Source organism: Prionailurus bengalensis, chromosome E3 (assembly GCF_016509475.1).
Source record: "Prionailurus bengalensis isolate Pbe53 chromosome E3, Fcat_Pben_1.1_paternal_pri, whole genome shotgun sequence".
Classification (NCBI taxonomy): Eukaryota; Metazoa; Chordata; class Mammalia; order Carnivora; family Felidae; genus Prionailurus; species Prionailurus bengalensis.
Genome location: NC_057357.1, coordinates 25,810,378 through 25,829,602, shown reverse-complemented (window position 1 = coordinate 25,829,602; position 19,225 = coordinate 25,810,378). Strand labels below are relative to the sequence as shown.

General features: G+C 45.4%; 1 protein-coding gene across 1 annotated transcript; it reads right to left on the bottom strand.

The window, feature by feature from the left end:
• Nucleotides 1–1,281: 1,281 nt before the first annotated feature.
• GP2 (glycoprotein 2) lies at nucleotides 1,282–16,596 on the bottom strand. Its single transcript, XM_043560393.1, has 11 exons — nucleotides 16,548–16,596; nucleotides 15,164–15,293; nucleotides 12,444–12,830; nucleotides 11,434–11,544; nucleotides 9,810–10,021; nucleotides 9,163–9,311; nucleotides 7,728–7,973; nucleotides 6,690–6,852; nucleotides 5,755–5,839; nucleotides 4,468–4,512; nucleotides 1,282–1,805 (listed from the first exon to the last, which is right to left on the bottom strand). The coding sequence occupies exons 2-11, from the start codon at nucleotides 15,243–15,245 to the stop codon at nucleotides 1,747–1,749; spliced, it is 1,539 nt and encodes a 512-aa protein (XP_043416328.1). The 5' UTR covers nucleotides 15,246–15,293; nucleotides 16,548–16,596; the 3' UTR covers nucleotides 1,282–1,746.
• Between the last annotated feature and the right edge of the window lie 2,629 nt (nucleotides 16,597–19,225).

Below are 19,225 nucleotides of genomic sequence, written 5' to 3'. Positions count from 1 at the left end.
CTTGTTCTAGCCCAGCCCTTTTATTCTACAGAAGGAAGATGAGCCTCAGAGAAAGGAAAAGGTTAGGACCTCCTGACCTCTCTTTCAGGTGCATTCTCAGTGCACCCCCTCCCTTGAAATGTAGTACCTATGAATTCTCTGAATTACCAGGAAACAGAAGCAATTCCTCCCAAGAAATTCCCCTTTAAAGAAGCCACTATTATAGTAGTAACATCCTTTTGAGATGTCAATCCAGGAAACACTGCCCTGTGTTTGAGACCTGCCCCTTCTTGTCAGCCCCCTTGGCTATGTTTGCATTAGATAAGACCACTCACCTGGCCTCAGATGTTTGGACCAAGGGAAGCATTCTGACTGAAACAGGGAAATCACAGTACCCTGGTACAATTTGGATGTAGGGTACCAAGTGCTAGTTGGTCTCTGTGGTCCCTGAATTAGTAAGTGAGGTGAAGCTGCAATGTCCATATTTAATTCAGACATGGTAAATGAACAGGAAAAGCTAGTTTCAGGACAGGGGGGAATAAAGGAGACACCCAAAGATGTAAAGGCTGTGTGGTTTCAGGAAGAATGGCAGATGGAAAGACAAACTTTGGTTTCTGGTGGTTTTTCTCATATAGCCAGGTTGTATCTTCTGTTCTTGGACTTTTTGCTCTTGTATCCTTATAATTGATTCTCCTTTTGCCTGATTTGATTGGATTGGGTTTCTATTTCTTGCAAACACACTACCTCTGAACTTGAGAGCACTTTGGAAGGTCTTCTCCTGGCAGATAAACAGGCTCCACTCCACCCCACCCTGCCGGTGGCTTGGCCCTGATCTGATCATTTTTCCCTGAGGCCAACTTGGAGGGGCCCTGTGTGTAGCTGCAGGAAAGGGAAGCCTTCTCAGTTTGTGGTATCTTTGTGGAGTGTTTTGTGAGAGCCCATTAGAGGTCTCAAGAAAGGGACTTCACTCATCCCCCAGGTACTGCTGCTATATCCCCTTGGCAGGGTCAACACCGTGGGGACTGCTGGGACTTCATAAGCACACCACTATTCAGAGCTAGAGTTGTACTCTGGAGTGACAGCATCTCTGCATCTAAACCAAGAAATCCCTCCAGCATTTGGGTCCCAGGGTAGGTTTTTGTTTAGCCCTAGGCACGTCAAAGCATGTCTACAGCATGGTGGGGGACAGAGGAGCAATGGGACCCAGTCTTCTCTGGAGTAGAGTCTCCAAAAGTGGACCCTTTACAATTATTCCCATGGCGACTTTTGCGATCATGATGGAAATATATCAGAGGACACGGGTGAAAGCAAGGATCAGTCTGTTCAATTCATCAGCAGTAAGAACAAGGGGTACTTGGGAAGGAACTGTGGGGAAGTGCCTTCTTTACAAACCCATCCCCCTCCTCTTCCCCCCAGTGACACAGCCCATCTTCCCTGGAGTTATAGACATGCTACATTTCTAGTAAAGGCTGGAGCCACAGAGGCATGTAGCAAGTCTGGCCTTGAGATCCTGCTAATAAATGAGGAAGTCAGGCCAGGCCAGGCCAACAGAGCCCCCACTGTGAGAAAAAGAGGAGTATAAAGGCACAGAGAGTGTTGAACAAGGAAAAACTCTTCTGTCTCCCAAAATCTAGCCTGTCCTGGAGTGTGTGAACACCAAGACTGTCTATGTGATTCAGAGAAAGAACCAGCGTAGCCAAAAGGTAACCGGAAGCCATCGCCAGAGGGAAGAACACGAGCTTTAAGGCCACATGCCCAGCTGAGGTCTCAGAACAGCCCAGCCAGAAGGACAGGCAGGAGAAGCATGGGCCAGGCCACCAGGAACCCTGAAATGGAAGAGAGATGCCTGTCAAGTGTTGGCTTTGGAGCTCAACAGCCAAAGCAAACTTTCCTCTCTATCCTCTGCCTTACAAGGACAAGACAAAGTATATTAATATCTGTTCTAGGTTATAGCCCCTGGAAAATGGCAAAGGGGTCATATGGTAGAGGCAAAGCTATCAAATCATCACTTTTTCATATTCCTTTGGGCACATTGGAAGGCATTTTACTTCCATCCTCCTTTTCAGGAAGGTGGGACCATGTGATTGAATCTGGCCAGTGGAATATGGGTAAAAATCATATATGCTGTTTCTAGGCGTGGTCCTTAAAACCTCCTACATGATTTTATATGTTCTCTCATCCCCATCCAGGCACCAGAAGCCAAGACTCCAGCAGAGGACTTGCTGGGGATAGTTGAGTTGCCAGAAGTTACCAGAAGGTAAGAGCCTGAGTTCCTAATGATTGCAAAGCACAGAACTGTATCCCCCTAGTGATCTAGTGGGAAATAAACTATTGTGTAAAGGCACAATAAGTTGAGGATTGTCACAGCAGCTAACATTACTTACTCTAATACTAAAGAAGTAGAAAGACAACAGAGGTTACAAAGCCTCTGAGGCCTGACTATTTAGCTTAGAATCCTAGCTCTACAACTAATTGTGCAGGCCCAGTTCCTGAGTCTCTCCATGCCTGAGTTCATCTGTATGCACAACAGAAATATCACTAGCAGCTATTACCTCATGGGATTTTTTAAGGTTAAAGTGAGTAAATTCATATCAAGCATTTAGAACAGTGCCTGATACATGGTAAATGCCGTATAAGTACTGTTTTTGAAAATTAGACCCTAAGATGTGGGAAGGTTGGGGTCATATCTCCTCTGAAAGTTACCATACACTCAGTGTTAATGAAAGGCATGGATCCTAGATGATAGTTGCCTTATACTGGGGGGCCTGGGAGAGGCATGTGTACCCCTTCCCACCACAAGATTATAACCTCTCCCCATCCCACAAATTTCAAAGTAACTTGCTAATGTCCTAGAAGGGAGGGTGGTGAAGAATATCACAATTTTCAGAAATATTAGTGTATGACAACCAGTTTGCAATTATGAAACAGGCTGAAGTTCAATTAATTCTAAAACATCAGAAATGTTTGTGGGAGATAGCAAACAATGAATGCCATAAGTGCCCTCTTGTGGCAGTCTCATACCGCATAAGATTGATCCCTTCCTCTTCCAGAAGGCTCCAGAACCCATTGCCCACCCTAGAAATTAGTCAGTCTGGCAGACTCTACTGGGAAGCCAGGTTGCTCCAGGCACTGTGCTTACCTGAAGTACTGGAAGAAATGAATGAGACTTGAGGTCTGCTCTCAAGCTGCCTTTAGCCTGAGCTCCAACCCCTCTCTCTGATGAGCACTACTTTTCTGAATGTTGTCTGAATATTAGCATTAAGCAAGCTGTCTTGAGCTTATCTGGAAACTTTTAGACTGTTACCTAGCTGGGTAATTAAGGGTCGAAAGAACTTTTTCATGTCTGGGTTCACCAATATAGGTCATTTGTGTGTTGGGGAAGGGCGGGGCAGTAAAATCTTAATAGCATTGCTTTCCCTTTGGCCCAAAATACATTTCTTGGATTGGTCTCCCTGTTGAACTGCAGTTCATCCACAAAAACCCCATTCAGATGTTGCCACCTGCTGAAATTCTTGCCTGACCTTATCTAATGCAGTTAATTTACTCTTCTTTGTTCTCCTTCTGCACTACTTGTTTGTGATTTATTTGCTTATTGACTGTTTCATTTTTGCAGTTGTTTTTCATTCTGCCTATAGGGCTGTTCCTTTATTATTTATAAACCTGGCTTCTTTTTTTATTTGGTTCAAATATCACCTTCTGTGGACATTTTTTTGTCCATTTACCTATTCTGGTATTTATTTTTCCTTCCTGCCTTATTAATAGAACCATTAAACATTGGTTAGGGACACGGCTACCCAGCATGAAGATTACATTTCCCAGCTTCCTTTGCAACCAGGTGTGACTAAGCAGTGGCCAGTGAAATATAAGTGGAAGTATAAGGTGCCAGCTTCCAGAAATGTTCCTTAACACTCAGTGATTTCTTCTATATTCCCCCCATCCTGCTGACTAGATGATGATTGGAGCTCTGGTTGCCATCTTGGACCATGAGGATGAAGAATGTGGAGGGGTGAGCTGAAAAGAACTTGGATTCTTCATGACCTTGTGGTGCCACTCTGCTAGTCCTGGATTGCTTGCATCTAGACTTCATTTACATGTGAGTAAAATAAACAACTATCTTATTTAAGACACTGTTACCCATGCTGGTAACTTTCTATCACATCACCCTCTTTTCTTAATTATCTCGCTTTTTATTGCCTTTTCCCACACTGTAATATAAGCTCCATGAGGGCAGGCACCTGGCCTGTCCTGTTCATTATTATATCTTCACATGTAAAACAACACCTGGCACATGGTAGGCAGGTACCAGGTATTGTGATACGTACTTGCTGTTAAACTACTGGCCCCTGTGCTACACTGCGAGCCAGACGTGGGACTGATTCATTTCCATGTCCACAGTTGTCAGCACAGGCTAACTCAATGTGCACCGAATTGAAGAGGGGAGAGAGAGGGTTGGGAGGGAGGGCAGGGAGATAGGAGAAAACGATGTACCTGCAGTGCTGGGGGTTCCATTCGTGACACCAAGAGATGGAGCACCTGGGGACAAGAGCAGAGGTGAAGGTTTCCTCAGTCATGTGCCAGGGACTGTGGCACTGTGGCTGTAGCTGCTCCAAGTTCTTCTGGACCTGGTCACCACAGCCATCGGCAGCCCACATTGTTGAGACATCTGTTGTTTAGCAGTTCCCTTTCTAAGCACATTTCATGCATTTGAAACTTAATTCTTCCAGCAGAGGGATTGTATCCCCATTCAACAGATGAGAAGACTGAGGCTCAGTTGCCCAAGGCCAAGTTGACCTTGTTGTAGGTAGCAAAGCTGGGATTTGAACTCTAGTCTATCTGATTCCAAAATGAAAGCTCCTAACCTTCCAACTACGCTGTGGTACCACATGAAGCTTTTCAAGTTGAGGCCTCAGTAAAGAGGCAGGACAGTTCAAGGCAGAGCCTTCTTTACAAGATAGCCTCAGTTTATTCACCTGGAGAATGGAAGTGGTAATAGTGGTTACCTCCTTAAGTTGCTGTGAGCATTCCATGTGACAATGCATATAAATGTTTTGCCTGGTGCCTGCCACGTGTGTTATTATTATTACTGTTGTTGTTGTTATTAACATTACTGTGTCCTAATTTTTTTAGGACAAAAAAAAAACTGCTTTCACTCTTCTAGGTTTTTTGACTCCTCCTTTCCAGGGGTAATAAAAACCATAACAGTACTGCTAACCCATGGGTAGGATGGGTGAAAATTTGTGGAGCATTTGAAAAGCTTCCCCTACATCATGCCCCAGAATATTATAACTGGAATTTTAAAAACATAGTCATTCACCAGAAAACATAGTTGGGTTAGGACTTAGACTTCACCCAAAAGGGGCTGAGGTAAGAGGACCTGGCAGGAGGAAAAAGGGAAAGGACACAGCCTTGGAATCAGTCTGAGCTGGGTACAGTTCTAACTCCCGCTGCTCATGAGCTGAATGATTTGGGGTGAGCCACTTAATCTCTCTGAGCTCTGATTTCTCGCCTATAAAATGGACGCAGTCAGGAGGATGAAGTTAGAATATGGATACTGAGAGCTTAGCCTGGTCTCTAGCACACAGGAGGCCCAGCACAAGTGGCAAGTGCTATTATTATTACCAATGACCTTATGTAAAGATAGATTCACTGGTGGGGGGGGGGCTGCAGTGAAGAGGCTAAAAAGGCTCTAGGTTGTTATGATGGTGACGCCAGTTATCTGTGGTTAACTGTCAGCACTTGACCAGCTGGCCTTCCCGCCAGAAGTTGGCCACTTACCTTTCCGAGTGATGGGTCCCAAATCTAGAACCTGGGCTGGGTTAATAGCCACTACTTTGCTACGGAGGTGACTTCTTGAGCAAGACTGTGGGATGGAGAAATCTCATTATACCAACATTTAAAGGCACAGTTGCTATCCAGGCTGCCCCTGCAATGGGCATATCTGGCCCAAGGATGGGACCCCACCCACCCTATGGCCCTAACTCTGAGGCTGTGTTTTTCTCAGTCTAGAGAATCCTCACTGTGATGTCACACAAACCCAAGTTTGAATCTCATCTCCACTCCCTTTAGTTTTCTAATTTGGGACTAATGACTTTACCTCCCTACTACTATTAAATATACCTTCCTGGTTGTGAAGATTAAGATGAGTGTGTCTACAACACAGAGACACATAGAAAGCACTCACCAAATGCCAACTACTAGCAGGCACTGCCAAATCGGGGTTAAAAGCATGGACAATGGAGGTACGTCCCAGCTCTGATGCTTCATAGCTGTGTTGCCCTTGGGCAAAAGACCTGAAGCTCAGGTTCCTCACTGTACAATGAGGTCAATAAAGAATCTATGTGAAGGGCTATTATGAGAATTAAACTAAACAAGGCATATGAAAGTTTTAGTGTAATTCCTGACAAGGAGTAAGCACTAAAAAAGTCAATTATGAAATCATTCAAAATATGTCTTGTGCCAAGGAAACCTCATCAACAGCCTCCTTCATCTGTTCTGCTTTCCAGGGACACAATAATTGCCTACACATGGGCTTTTTGGAGGCTGAATGTCCATCCATTCATCCTTCTTTCTTTCTTCTCTTCCTTCTCTCTTCCCCTCCCTCCCTTCCTTCTTTCCATCCATTCATAAATCCAGTAAATCCATACGGAGAGCCTACTAGGTATTAGGCCCCCTGTCAAGCTCTGAATAGTTCACTCTAAAGTGATACTCACCGGCTGGCACTGTTCATTAAGGGAATCGCAGAGATGAATCTCACAATGCAGAAAAACTAGGTCATAATTTCCAGCAAACATGAACATCTGAACTGAGAACCGACTTTCTGAGGACACCCCATTCTCCTCCACATGGATGGTGGAATCACGTTGATTTGGACAGCTGGAGGGTGACAGGGTGAGGGTCTACATTCTAGAACAATTCAGGGGACCTGAGGCCCTTGGCTGTATCTGTAATCTGTATCCAGTATAAAAACATCATCAAAGAGAATTAAAGAGTTCCATGTTTCCCCCCGTCAATCCTGACATAGACTTTTATTCCTCTGGGTTTCCTCCAAGATGTTTATCCATCAGTGCGTGTGGTTTCAGTTCTGCAGGGTACAGTCTCTGAAGTGAGATAGACTGCTTTCAATTCCAGCTAGACCCACTTTCTAACTAAGTGATCATGAGCAAATGACTTAACCTGTCTGGGCCTCACTTTTCCTATCTGTAGAGCAGAGACAATAATCCATACCCCCTGGGGTTGATGTGAGCATTTAGTGACACAGTCCATGTACACTGCTTAGCACATAGCTAAACTCAATAAGTATTAGCTAGTATGGTTTGAATCATGATATAGGGTATGCATTTTCCCTTTGCTTTTTCCAGGTAACAATTTCTATGATACTTTGTCCCATAACACTTGTCATTGGTGTTTTCATGTTGATTAGTCAGTGTTAATACCTATATAATAGTCCATCATTACTTAATAAGTCCCTATTTTTGAATTATGAACCTATATCCAAAGTTATAAAGGATACTGAACTGAAAAATAATTGGCATTTCTTAACCTTGTCCTATTTTGTATTAATGCTTTAGGCTAAAATTTCAGGAGTGATATTGATATTCCTGGGTCAAAGGGGATGGTCATGATCTGTAACACCAAATTATCTTCCAAAAGACGTAAGCCAATTAACACAACTGTCAGGTAGGGTCAAAGTGATCACTTTCCCCCCAAATCTTATTCAGGCCAAAAGATAACCCAGAGTTGCTCATCACCTGTTTCTGATAATGAAATATTTTACAGGGTCATTCTTGTCTTTGGTGGGTGTGGCATAGCAGTTCCTCAACAACAGGTTAAACCGGGAGGTGTCCCCTCTCTCCAAGATGGCACCCACATAGAGCATAGATTCAACAGCCAGCACAACTGCAGCCCCTTCGTAAGGAGATGTGTAGTTCGGGTCTTGGAACAGGGCCATCCTGACAGTGAACTCTCCTGCCCCGTCCACACTGACGTTCAGAGAACTGAGAAAAGGAAAGCCATGAGAGTTTCCGTCAGTGAGAACAAGATAAATCTAGCCCTGCACTTGCTTGAGGCTATGAAGGCAAAGGCACATCTCTGATCCCTAAAGGAACTATTCAATCACCCACTTAAGTTGAGCATTGAGTATCCCCTAGGCACTAAACTTGGCAAGTACATGAGTGTGTCTCCAGGATCTCCACCATTTCTCCCCACCTCACAGATCATTCATATTTCCTTCACTCAGAGAGTAACTGCAAGTTTACACCTCTGTCTTCCCCACTGTACAATGGGACAAGACCTGTGGATTCACCATTTTTAGCAGCAGATTTCCTGTCTCCACCCCACAGTCACCAGTGAAACATCCATTTTAAAATAGAAACGACTTTAATTTTAATTTCTTATGAAACTTGGGGCCCCAACACAATACAGTCTGAAAACCATTGAACTAAAAAATCTCTAGTCCTAATCCTGCTCCTCTGTGAGCCCAGGAGGCAATTAGGGGATAGGAAGGGCACCCTGGAGTTCTGACACCCTCAGAAAGTCCCCCATCGAGTCTAGAAATGCTGAGGAATCCATTCTGCAGGGCACCATTCCGGGCATAGTGAGACAGCAGTGACACAACAGATGAAAGCCTCTTCCCAAATGGACCCCCACCCAAATTGCTATTTGGTTCTCTTTCTAGTGAATTTGATGTGCTTATCCAATCAAAGCTGATCCTGGCTTAGATTCCACATCTGCAGGGAAGCCTTCCTGCTCCCACCATCCCCAACCCACCAAAGCTAGGTCAGGGGCCCTTGCTCCCTGAGCCCTCAGTGCCCTTTGCTTCTCCCACATTGCATTCATGTCACTTGTGAGTAATGATTGATATAATTAGTTGCTTAATTCCTTTCTTCCCCAAGATTAATGAAACCATGGTGTTCTTTTTGTTCCTTAGCATACTTAATTAACATTATTTCATGTTGCTACATTATTTAATGATAATAATCTTTAACAGGCACAAAATATTCTACTTCTGCCTTGTGCGTGCTGAACATTAATCTATGATCAGCAAATATCTGCAGAATGAATGATGGTAAGAGTGAGAGCTCCTGAAGGAGGTAGGCGGCATCCTAAGGACATCATAAACTGTGCTTGAAGTGAATATGATCAATGTCAGGGTTATGGGTCAAAGAGTGAGGGTCAGTGCCTTACCTTACAATGGGATGCAGGGCAGTTTGGAGGCTGACTTTCATGTCCAGTGGGTAGGCACACTGGAAATTGATGTTGAGGATGGTGTCTCTGATGATGAAAGCATTGACCAAGGAGAAGGTGTTTTTGTAGATGGCATGGGTTCCATTTCTCTTTGACATAAAAACAAGACCACATATATGCTTATGTGTATGTAGATGTATCTGGAACTCACGCCTGCCTGGCTGCAAGGTTGACGCTCTCAATCACACTGCCACCCGACCTTCTGATTGCAAGGAAGCACAGGGGCCTCTTGCCCCAGTGGCTATGACACTTTATGGGAAAGGGTGTGAGGATCCCAGATCAAGAACTGGAATAGTAGTTTTTGGCCCATGGGGAGAATCAGCAACCACCATGCTTGCTCCCATGTTGACCCCTCCCACATCACCCCTGATTAGAGTAATCATAATTGTAGCTTACATTTATTGAGCTCAATCAGCAAACATGTTCTAAACTATTCATGTGAACGAACACGTTCACGAATGTGTAATCTCGCCTTCGACCAGAGGCCCAGAGAGGCTAAGTGACTTGACCAAGGTCTTACAACTACTGAGCTGGGCTTCACAGCCCAGCTCCCACCCTCTGGCAGCCGTGGTATAAACACCACTCACCTCCAGGATGTTTCCGCAGGCCCTAGCCTGGGTAGGGCTGGTCACAGACATCCAGTTTCTGTCCTGTCTTTGCATGGTACTGCTGCAGTTCCTGTCACGCAGGTAGGCAATGACCTTGTCCCCAAAACCTAGGCCTCCCAGCAGACACTTGTCCAGTGACACCTTGATCTCCTTGGCGCCACAGTCCAGCTTAGGCTGCAAACCGTGAACATCTGGAAAATTGAGAAGAGGATTGGTGGAGTGGACAGGGCTCTGGAAGCAATGGGCAGAGCCCACATTCTCTGCCCTTTGGAAAAGCCCCCATATCCACCAGGGAGTAGAGGGTAGACTAGTAGGTACTTGGGACCAAGGTGGGATTCACACCCAGGCTTGTGGCAGATGAGGTTGGCAAGGCCCCTGGCCCAAGATTTCTAAGCATCCTATGTGCAGGAGAGCTTTCATATCTCAGGGATCAGGAATCGGGGTTTCTGGGGATTGGGGTCTTTGGGGAAGCAGGACTATCCTGCCTTTCAGACTAGAATCAAAACTAGACACACACTACTCTGATTGCCTGGCTTTGTGAAGCCAGTACATCTGACAGGTTCACAGCCACTGTATTTCGTTCATTTGTTCATTCACTCATTCATTCCATTCATTCATTCATTCATTCATTCAACATTTATTCAACAAATACTGCTTGAGCATTTACTGTCTGCACCGTTATAGGTACTGGGGACACAGTGTTTGTCAAAACTGACAAAATCCCCACGCTTATATAGAGAGCTAACATTCTCATAGGGGAAATGGATAGTAAATTAAGAGAAATACCATTTCTATTATATTTATGAATGCATTGATTCAAATACATTTACTAACCACTTTCTCCATGTGGGTGGCACATTCAACACAAAAATAAACATGGACACAGCTCGAGAGGATTCCTTGGTCTTACCTAAGAACCAACATGTCAATAGCTTATTATAATGCAATATGGGGAAAGTACTAACTGAAGTGTGTGCTAGGTGCAGACACTAGGGCCCATCCAGGGTTTAGGGCTTGTTTATGGCATTTTTTCTCATGGGTCATCTGCCTCTGCTTGCTTACCTCCTGGGACAAGAACCTCATCACCTGACAAGCCTGCCCATTTGGACTGCTCTGATTTAATGTTCACAATTGCCCTGTATGGTGGCTATTTTTACTATTCTCTTATTCCTCTTTTACAGATGATGACATTAAGGCTCAGAAAGTATAGATGCCTTGTCCCAGGCTCCAGAGAGCTACTAAGTCACAAATCCAGGACTAGCAAAAGAGTCTGCCCTTGTTTCTCACATGCAGATATTTGAATACAGGTTCCACACTATCAGGGTGCTTGCCCGTAGTACCTTTCACCCTTGTGGGTCAAGCTGGCCCATGCCAGAGCTGCTTTCTGAGACCATGGTCCGAAGACTGACCTGGCAATTTGTTGCGTCCCTGCTCTCCCATCCTTGCAAATGGCTTTGAGAACTTTCATTCCCTGATCTCAGTTCCATCCCCACTGACTCTGGTCTATACCTTGTCCTGACCCTCTGAGGCTCCCTCCCTGCTGCCTCACTCAGCCTCCACCGGTGGCACTGTTCCCACATCCCAGCCCCACCAAGCCACTTACCAGAGCTGTTGAGGTCCTGTCTGCACAAACAGTCCCATGTGCCGTTGAGAAAGCGGCACTCCTCCTCCGGGCGGCAGGCCTTCTCACACTTGGCCTTTGCAGTGGAGGGGTCTAGGGGGTGAGGCACAGAGGAAGAGGATCAGAATGCAGAGCAGGGCCATCTGAGGCTATCAAGGCCAACTTTGTCATTCTACCAGGGCACAGAAGTCACACCCAAGGATGTGCAATATATAGTGGAAGGGTCAAGCCTCAAACTTGGATTTTCTGACCCCCAATCCAGTGAAATGAGAACCCAGAGGCTGCCGTCCTAATGCTTACTGCGTGGCAGACACTGTTCAAGTATTTTCCACACATGAGCTCATTCAATTCTCATGGTAACTGTTTGACTAAGTAGCATAGTGGTTAGGCATATAGATCGCAGAACGAGAGTGTTTGGATTCAAATTTCAGCTCTATCATGTTTCTGCTCTGTGACATTGGGAAAGCTGCTTAACGCCCCAGACCTCTCATCAGGTATACCGCTGATATAGTTATACAGTTATATGTATATAGTTATACAGTTACACAGTATCTCTATCTCGTGAGACTGGTGTGAGGATTAAATGAGTTAGTAGTCTAAAGGGCTTTGGATAGGAGCAGAAACACTATGCACTGGCTGTTACTTTTGCCATTATCCATTTTTTCAGATCAGAAAACACAAGTTCAGAAAGATAAATTTAACTGCCCAAATGGAATCTAAATCTGAGTGAGCCTGAGTTCTTCATATTATGCTACACATATGGTATATCAGGGGTATTTCACCCTCCAATCTGAATTTCTGGCCGTACTTGAAATGTTGGAAGGCTGGCAACCTTGGGTGACATCCCCCACTGGGCGGTAACTGGCAGGAGTTGAATCCAGGCTGCTCTGCTTAGTCTCCTGGCCTGCTCCACTCACTCTGCTGAGGCTTGGCAAGTCACCCGGTAGCTGGTGGCTCCGCCCCACAGCTGCCCCCATCTCTCTGCCGCTCACCTGTGCAGTATCTCAGACTACACTTGGGGGTGCCCTCCAGCTGGTATACGTAGAACTCGCCCGGGCAGGCCTTCACCAGCACCTGGGTCTTCCAGAGACAGCAGTTGCCGCTCCAGTGGGCACAAGCAGTGCGGGTGACAATGCCCTCTCCAAGCGTGGGGTGGGTCCCATTCAGCCACATAGGAGCATCTGTCTGGCAGCGGTACATTGGGACACAGGTCTCTGGCATCCTTACTCCTCCATCTCCCACAAAGCGGTACCAGCCATGCTTGTCCCTGTCACACACCCGGCCTTCTCTCATGTTCTCTGTGCTTCGGGAGGGTTCGTCCAGGCGGGTGTAATTCTGGCAGGGGTCATAGGAACTACTGTTGGTGAAGTATCTGTCACCTGGAAAGCAACAGTGTGCTTGGGTTTACTGAGCATCCTCAGAGCCCACAGGATTTTTATCCCCCTCACCTCCCCCCAACACACTCTGTTTTCAATATGCTTAAGGACCCTAATGAGGACATGAGGCACACAACCCATTCATTAAACATTAGCCTTCATCACCTTGGAGTCAGAATAATAATGGGGACTTTGTGTGGTATTTTATAGGCATTAAGAACACTAAGGTCTCCACCCTGCACAATTCCAAGGGGCATCCTTCACATTGAGTGTGGTGCCCTCCCCCAGGCTCTAGAGTTGTGCAGTGCTCCCCTGTGCAACCATATACTATGGTCCTGTCTATGTATTATAAATGCAATACAGGCTGATTGGAAAAAACTTCAAATGTCATTGAATAAAGTAGTAATGAAAGTTGTCACAAGTCCATTCCATCCCCAGAAATATCCATAAATTTATTGTATAGTCTTCAGACTCTTTCTATGCATATGTTTAAACTATAGGGTTTTTTTAAATGGGTTTAATGCTGTACAGCTTTAAAAAAAATTTTTTTAATGTTTATTTATTTTTGAGAGAGAGAGAGACAGAGTGTGAGCAGGGGAGGGGCACAGAGAGAGGGAGACACAGAATCTGAAGCAGGCTCCAGGCTCTGAGCTGTCAGCACCCAGCCCAATGCGAGGCTCGAACCCACAAACTGAGATCATGACCTGAGCTGAAGTTGGATACCTAACCGACTGAGCCACGCAGGCACCCCTTTTTTTTTACACTTACATTTTTATTTAATATATCATAGACATTTTCCCATTATCAGTAGATACAGATCTAACACAAGGTTTTTCAACCTTGGCACTACTGATATTTGAGGATGGATAATTCTGTGTTGGGGCAGGCGGGGGTGGGGGCATCCTGTGCATTATAGGATGTTCAGCAGCTTCCCTGGGCTCTTCTCACTAGCTTTCAGTAGCTCCTTCCTCCTGGAAGTTGTCTCTAGATATTGCTTAAATCACCCCCAATGGAGAACCACTGTTCTAACATGACCCTTTCTGATTTTGCTGATCTGTTTTTAGCAGATTCAGGAACTATGATGTGTGAAGAGGCTGAAGAAGTGAAGGGGTGGGCTGGTCATTCTGAGTTTAAATAAGCTCCACACCTGCTGGCTGGATGACCTTGACAGGTGGTTCAACTCCCCTGAGACGAATCTGCAAAACAACACCTGTTGCTAGTGGTTCCCAAACTCCCTCCATTCTCATGCCTTGAGTCATGGTGTTTGCCACATCTGTGTCCCCCTATGCAATTATCTACTTAATATGTTTCTTTCAATGCTTCTCTTTATAAAGTTGTTTCATCCTAAGGAATAATATCTGTGATACCATAGGTATGTTGTACTAGTTACAGATTTTTAATACACATGAAAAAATATACATAGCCATCAAAAGAATTTTTAAGAGTTTGCCATGCACTGCTGTAGTCTTCCTGGAATGTGTCCCCTGTTTTGAGGAAATAAAACCCTAAAGCATTGCTAGAGGATTAAATGAGGTAATAAGTGTAAAATGCCAAACACAGCACCTGAGTCCTAAGAGGAGTTGAGGCTGGTTCTCTCCTCCAGTTCTGATTTACTGAACAGTGTGAGAGCCTGAATTATGGACTAAGAACACACGCAGGATTGCATTCTTGTAATACACGGTATAGGGAGTTTTTAGAAAAAAAGATTTTCAAGCCTTGCTTATGTATGTGCTTGTTTTAAGGAAATAAGTCGCTGCACTTGCTGTTCTTGGATTATTTCCCTCCCACACGATGTGTTTTCCCAAGGGACACCATGAGCTGAGTCCCTCCTCTCCCCTCCCCACAGCCCCCTCCACAGTTGATACAGGCAGAGATTTCACCCTGGTGTTGAGCCTGAGGACATTTCCTACAACCATCTAAGGTGCCCAATCCACAGATCTTTGAATGGACCCCAAGAAATCACTACCTGCAATCCTTTCTTTCTACAGATGAGCAAACATACAGAGGAAGGAGAAGGTACTTGCCAAAGCAAGGGCACAGAGTGACTGGGCGATTCATGTCCCCATGAATCTGCTATCTGAGCTCCACATATCTGGGCATAGGAAGTTATATTAACTGGCTCCATGGTCCTCACAGTGGGGATTTCTGATTTGAGTCTTTGAGAGATTATGGCTGCATTCTGGTTTCTCTCATCTTGTTCCCCTTGACTTCTAGCTGCTGAGTCTGCTTTAGACATGTCCCTGTTCTCCTCACTGACCCTGAACTGCCTTCTCTACACTCCTCCTCTCCTCAGGTTTGGTGGGCCATCTGAGATGCCAGATGAACAGAGCACATACCTTGCTGTTCTGTAGATGCCAGAGTCAGAATGCAGGAGGCCAAGGCCAGCCACAAGACATAAGAGCCCACCATCATTTCCATAAGCTGAGATGTGTAGGTTACTCAGCAGCATGCAGACTCTCCATGCAGCTAGGGGGAGGGAAAGACCCAGATACAATCAGGGTGACAGAAGTCATTCCTCTGGGTATAAGGGTTAGAAAGAAATTCACATCAGTTCAGCACCATGGCTTGTACTCAGCCCCTTGCATACCTTAGCTCATTTAAGGCTCTGAACCACCATCCAGGGAAGGTACTATTATTGTTCCCTTTTATGGATGAAGAGGGAGATGGGACTCAGAACATATTTATCACAGAAATATTTACTGAGCTCCTCCTGCATGCAGGCACTGTGCTGGAAATTAAATAGCTTGTTTAAGACCACAGGCCCACGTTCTCAGAAACGGACCTATGACTTCCTTCATGAAGGACTGTGTTGTTTTAAAGCAGGCGTGACTTGCAGAAAGGAGGTGGGGGTAATGAGAGTAGGTGGCTTGCCAAAAGGATGAGGTTGGCATCAAGAGAACCAAAGGCAAGCTTAGAGGTGGCCAGTGCTGTAGGACGTCCTAGAATGCCCCAGGTCGGTTCTTGCTCAGGTACAGGTAGAGACTCTGGAAGACTGGATGGAGGAGAAAGTTACAGTGCTGTGAGTATCTACAGACAAAAGTAGCAGCTGCTTTCTTAGTTCTGTGTATCACGTGCCGTGCTAAGAGACTCCTGAAGCACCCTATATACGTGTAGGTTTCTGTGAGTGTGGGACCATGTCAGACTGAGCCCCACATAGCTTGCTCCTAGCACAGTGTCTGACACACAAGGGGGCTCACTAAAGGTCTGAGCAGTAAATGAAAAAGTAAGTGGGGGGTAGGGAGGGCAGAAACAAAGAGCTATGAAGAGCCTGCCAACATTCAAATTAGCAACATTCCCTTTTCTGGAAAACTTTGCTCGGATGGACAAATTTCTGATGACTTCTTAAAGCCTCTGGAAGACTCAGGTTGAAGCTAGAGATCTGTTTCTGGAAGGGATATCATGAATATGTTAGAGAGCATGCAGGTTTGGCAGTTCTTAGGGATGAGATACCAAGTAGGAGCCTATGTTCCTGGAGGATGGGCAGGGTGAGGAGGCAGGAGGCATCTGTAGACCTGGAGTAGCCAGCAGGTAGCTGGAATTGTGGTTGAGTTGGACACAGAGTGATATCTGGAATACTTGATAGGTCCAGGATCCAAAGTCCTTGCTGTTTCTGAAAGTTGCTAGAAATAAACAACCCTAGCACATCCAGTGGGTCAGAGATGATAGGGGAGCGCCTACCAAATCAGGAGAAAGCCTGCTGGGTCTTGAAGTAGGACTTACCTTGGGGTAAGAACACAGGGTGGCCCTTGTCTGTCCAGCTCTGGGAAAGCCTACTGTGGACCATCCTTTTATTGTATTTCCCCACCCACGTGGCTATCTGTGATTGGTGCTGAGGTAGGACTGGAGTTAATCTCTCAGGTATACATTGATCTTGTTGGGTGTATGTAGGTAAGATAAGTGATTTACCACAGAAAATAGTGGAAGAAGCATATGTGCTCCCCAACCCCCCAAATAAACCAATGAAGCTGGTGCCATATTTATTACCAGAAACCAAACACTAATCAAAAGGGAGCTTAATACCCAAAGGGAAGTGAGAGTAACCAAACAGCACTTGTTTGCACAATGGATTTCCAATTGTACCTTGTGTTCTTAGCTAATCACCTTAGAACACTTCTGCTTCTGTCTGGATGCCATTCCACTCAGGGCCAGTTAGAGCAAGGGACTAAATAAGGAAGTGGGGAATGGGTGTTTCCTATTTTTGGCCCATAGACTTTATACACTTTTAGATACTCAGTGTTGAAGAGTCTGGGAAGGGCCAATTTGGGGATGGTGAATTACGGAATATCAAAGGACAGACAAGGCCCCAAGGCAAAATAAGTGTCAGAATCACCTCTTCTCCAATCCCTTCTGATATGTGGGCTACGCTAGAGATTGGAAGGTATGGAAGGGAGAAGAAGCCATAGATCTTGGATTTTGAAGCATTAGGCTTGGACCCGGCTTTTGTGGCATGGTATTGTGGCATTAATAAGGGAGTCAAGGGGTGCCTGGGTGACTCAGTTAAGCGTCTGACTTCAGCTCATGTCATGATCTCACAGTCTGTGAGTTTGAGCCCTGCTTCAGCCCTGATGTCTGGAGCCTGCTTCAGATTCTGTGTCTCCCTCTCTCTCTCTGCCCCTCCCCTGCTCATGCTTTGTCTCTCTCTGTCTCAAAAATAAATAAAAACATTAAAAAAATTTTTTTAAATAAGGGAGTCAAAGCTTTTGCAGAAAAAATGGTCACTGCCTCTTCTGTGTTTCTCTGGGACTCTTTAAGGAGCCAAGGCTACTGGGGGCAGGGAGTACAGACGTCCTGGCATTGGTAGCATCTTCCAGTAAAACCCCAACCTGGGCAAAGAAAGGTGCTATAAGCCACCTTCTCTACTCCTCTTGCATTTGGAGAAAAATCCCCTAAATATGGAACTTACAACCACCACAAATGCAGAGTTCCAAAATTCATCTGGGCCCACAAAACAGTCATTTACTCCATCCCTCTTCTGACCCCTCCATTCCAATCATAACTGTCTCTCTACCCAGCTCCTGCCAGACCTCTCTCCTTGGGCTGAGGTGCTTGAGGCACTTTCACCTCAGCAGGCTCAAATCTCAACTCATCCATCACTCAGATCTCTCCATTTTCATTGCATTGCCTGTCTTATTTTTTTTAAGTTTGTGTGTTTGTTTAATTTATTTATTTTGAGAGAGAGAGAGAGAGAGAGAGAGAGAGAGAGAGAGAGAGAGAGAGAGAAAGCAGGGGGTGGGCAGAGAAAGAGGGAGAGAGAGTATCCCAAGCAGACTCTATGCTGTCAGCACAGAGCCGGATGCAGGGCTTGAACCCATGAACTTTGAGATCGTGACCTGAGCTGAAACCAAGAATCTGACACTTAACCACCTGGGCCACCCAGGTGCCCCCATTGTCTGTCTTAATCAGTGACACTACTATGCATCTGGTCACCCAAGCTGGAGACCTGCCTGGCTCCTTCCTTTCTCCCTCAGGCTCACATTTCTGGTAATTACCTAACTTGTCATTTACTTTTCAAATATTTCTTGAATCGGTGTTTCCTTCTTCAGCCCCATTTCACCAACCCTGCTTCAGGCCAACATCATCTGATAAGGATGATTTTAATAGCTGCCTAGTGGGTCTCCCTGCTTTCTTTCTTGCCTCCTTTGATTCTGTTACCTTCCCTGCGGCCAAATGCCATAGTATCACATCTTGGCATTTTCCCCCACTCCTATAACTTCCTGCTTCCTGGGATCTGACAGCTGGCCACAGCTCCTACCTTGTCTACAGCTTCCTCTCCACACATTCTATGCTTCAGCCAATCTGTGGCTCTCTGAGCTCTTATCTACCTCCAGCCCTTTGCATATGCTATTCCCTCTGCCTAGATCATACTGTTTCCATACTGTTCCTACTACATATTTAAGTCCACCTTCACCAGGAAGACTCCTGAACACCACAGGCTTGCCAGTGTTTCTCTTCTCTGCCCCTGTGCCTGTCTGGGAGATTCCAGTTCCATTCAATTATCTGCTAACTTATTTGTCTCCCTTGAAGGCTTTAAGATCTTTGTGGACAGGGATCCTGTCTTTGCAGTTGTAACCAGCGCCTTGTAAGTACTTGTTGGGTAAACAAATGGAAAAAAAAAATCACAACATGCATGCTTCAGAGCCTCTCCTGCAAATCATGCCTCAAAATTTATGGCTGTTCAACTCTTAGTGAAACCTTGTTGAGAAGACACAAAATCGAGCCCTTGCACTTGCCTGTAATGTTCTTCCTCACATATCCCCCTAGTTCATTCTCTTGTCTCAGCTTCTGCTTATCAGAGAGACTTTCCCTGACCATCCTATATAAAATAACACCCCCATAGCTCTATTCTCTTTTCCTTGTTTTTTACACCAAAGTGCATGTCACTGGCATTTCACGTAGTT